At 43.7% G+C, this 2,462-nt stretch overlaps 1 protein-coding gene across 1 annotated transcript in view; it reads left to right on the top strand.

The window, feature by feature from the left end:
- The window catches only part of rps6kb1a (ribosomal protein S6 kinase b, polypeptide 1a), a 10,262-nt gene extending 8,337 nt beyond the window's left edge, over window positions 1-1,925 (top strand). The window contains exons 14-15 of the mRNA XM_019895299.1: window positions 1,065-1,177; window positions 1,281-1,925. Of these exons, the coding sequence (XP_019750858.1) occupies window positions 1,065-1,177; window positions 1,281-1,512 (345 nt within the window). The 3' untranslated portion in view covers window positions 1,513-1,925. The remainder of the gene's footprint in view (window positions 1-1,064; window positions 1,178-1,280) is intronic.
- The last annotated feature ends 537 nt before the right edge of the window (window positions 1,926-2,462 follow it).

Raw genomic sequence — 2,462 nt, 5'->3', positions numbered from 1 at the left:
TATCACATTTACACAACACTTTATGAATACAAGTTATGAACAAATCTTAAATATGTTAGGGAATGTGTTTACTTTTTTAGTTTTGATTTTGAGCAGCAAATTTGGAGTTACATATTGGTGCTCACCAGGAATGCATAGGCAAAATTGCACAAATTTTCACTTGAAAGAATAGTGGCGATCTTGGGATTTTTTTCTGTTCAATTTTCAAACTGTGTAAATTTAATACACTTCATCTTCAGCATGTTTAGTGCCACTTTTGTAAGTAACCACGCCCCCGTCCAGGCCACGCCCCCGTCCAGGCCACGCCCCTTCCTCTTTTTTCATCACTCGCCATTGCCATGTATGTATTTTATAAACAATCATCCATAAAACAAATAACAGGTAGTGGAAAACAGTCCACAGATTTTGAAGTGCAGTAAGTGTCGTGCATGCTACTTCTTTGGACGCATCACAACACCCATGTTTTAAAACGAGGAGGGATTTATGTCTTGAATTCTTGTTGCGAAGTATTCCATATGTAACACTACGAGCCACTTACCCACTTGATTTTATCTATCAGTCAATGTCAAATTGGATGATACACGGATAGATGCATAGATTAGATTAGATGATTTAACACTGCAAATACCCACCATGCAGAATCGCTGATTTGGTGTGCACAGAACGAGAACAGCTTTCCTTGTTGGGCCAGATACTGAAAACGTTACCTGGCCTGTCCTAGTGACAAGCTAACGCAATGAGGTTTTTTTTTTTTTTTTTTTTTTTTTTTGTCTGGCTGTAAATAACATCACACAAGAGACATTGGATGCTGGACGTCCCACCCAAGTACTTAAAAAAAGGTTTAAGGGGAAGAAAGTTGTGCCTATTGTGCCTAAACATTTCGTGCAACCGGGGCAACCTGTGGATGTTTTTGTTTTTCTCATTTCCTGTTCAACAAATATGTTTTACCAGAATCGGCCAATGAGTCCCATCTGGTTCAGGAGTCCTCTTCCTGGAAGCTTCCCTCACTGTTCCGCCACATTGCTGGCATTCAGCTGACTGGGCATTTATTGGCTTTGTCGCAGGGTTTCACGTATGTGGCTCCGTCCGTGCTGGAAAACGTCAAGGAGAAATTCTCGTTCGAGCCAAAGGTCCGCTCGCCTCGCGAGCTCCCGGGAAGCCCGAGGACGCCTGTGAGGTGACGACAAATTATAGCTTTCTCTCTTTTGGACACACTCGTTCATGTAATTGACTGTCCTAATGTTGGGAAAAATAACAGCAGTTAATTTCCCCTGTCGCAGCCCGGTGATGTTCGCACGGGGCGACTGTTGGCCGCAGGGAGCCTCTGCGGAACAACCCATGGAGATGTCCACAATGGAGCAAACGGACACGAGCAGCAGCAGCAGCGCCGCGTCGGAAGCCTCGGCACCGATTCCCATCAGGTGGCCGTCGAGCGGCGGTGAGCAGCTCTACAAAAAAAAAGCCTATCCTCTGAACTCCAAAACACCGGAACACCTGCGGATGAACCTATGACGCTCGGCGCAGCCCCTTCCCCGCTCGCAGAAATAATGGGCCGCCACTGTTGATGTCATCACCAGCGCTTCCATCTTCCATTCCTCTTGGCCTTGCGCCAGAATCTTGCTTTTGGTGCGAGTCACCAGTGTCCTTATTTACCGTCGGTTTGGTTTCATGGTGCTCTTCTTTCCTCAAAGGAAAACTTTGACCAAACATGCCACCCGGCACCAACTTGTTTGCTATTCACAATGAAGTTGCAGTGAAAAAAGTCACGCAGTTTCTTTGTGGTGAATGTAAAAAAATCACATGTCAAGTATGAGGTGCCGTATGGGCCACGAATAACATTTACCTCTTACACGCACCCAAAAACCTTTCACATTCAATAAGAAATGCTCACATATATCAAAAAGTCACATTAAAAAAAACGACACCCAAAAAACCCCTCAAACGCACCAACAACCTCTAGCGACAAGAAAATCCCTCTCAGATAAACAAAAAAAAAATACCACAAACGCTCAACATCAACAGACAGAGGGCGGGACTTACTGCATGGCAGAACCAATTGGCATTTGACATTGGGGAGTGAGTTTTGAGCTCCCTTTCACAAACACGATTTTTTTACTTTCGCTTGAGGTTTTTAAAAGGGCCTCATACTGTGTGTGTATGTTAAGGATTTTTGTTTTTTGGGTGAAACTTTGTTCTATGTTTCAGTTTTTTGGTGAGTAAGAGGTTTTTGTTAGTGTCAGAGTTTTTTTTTCGCTCACTGAGCAGTTTTTGGGTGAGTGTGAGAGGTGTTTTGGTGAGTATGAGTGGTAAATGTTATTTTTGGTCTACACGGCACTTGATGTTAAAGCCTTTGCATTTCTACATTGACTGTTACCAAGATCATGAATACTCGGTTGAGTGTGAACCATGATGCTGCTGCTGGACAAGCCTCTGGATTGAAGCCATTGGATGCCTTTTTTTTT

The sequence above is a fragment of the Hippocampus comes genome, unplaced genomic scaffold, assembly GCF_001891065.2.
Source record: "Hippocampus comes isolate QL1 unplaced genomic scaffold, H_comes_QL1_v1.1 scaffold177, whole genome shotgun sequence".
NCBI classification, from domain to species: Eukaryota; Metazoa; Chordata; class Actinopteri; order Syngnathiformes; family Syngnathidae; genus Hippocampus; species Hippocampus comes.
This window is presented reverse-complemented; position numbering and strand designations above follow the sequence as displayed.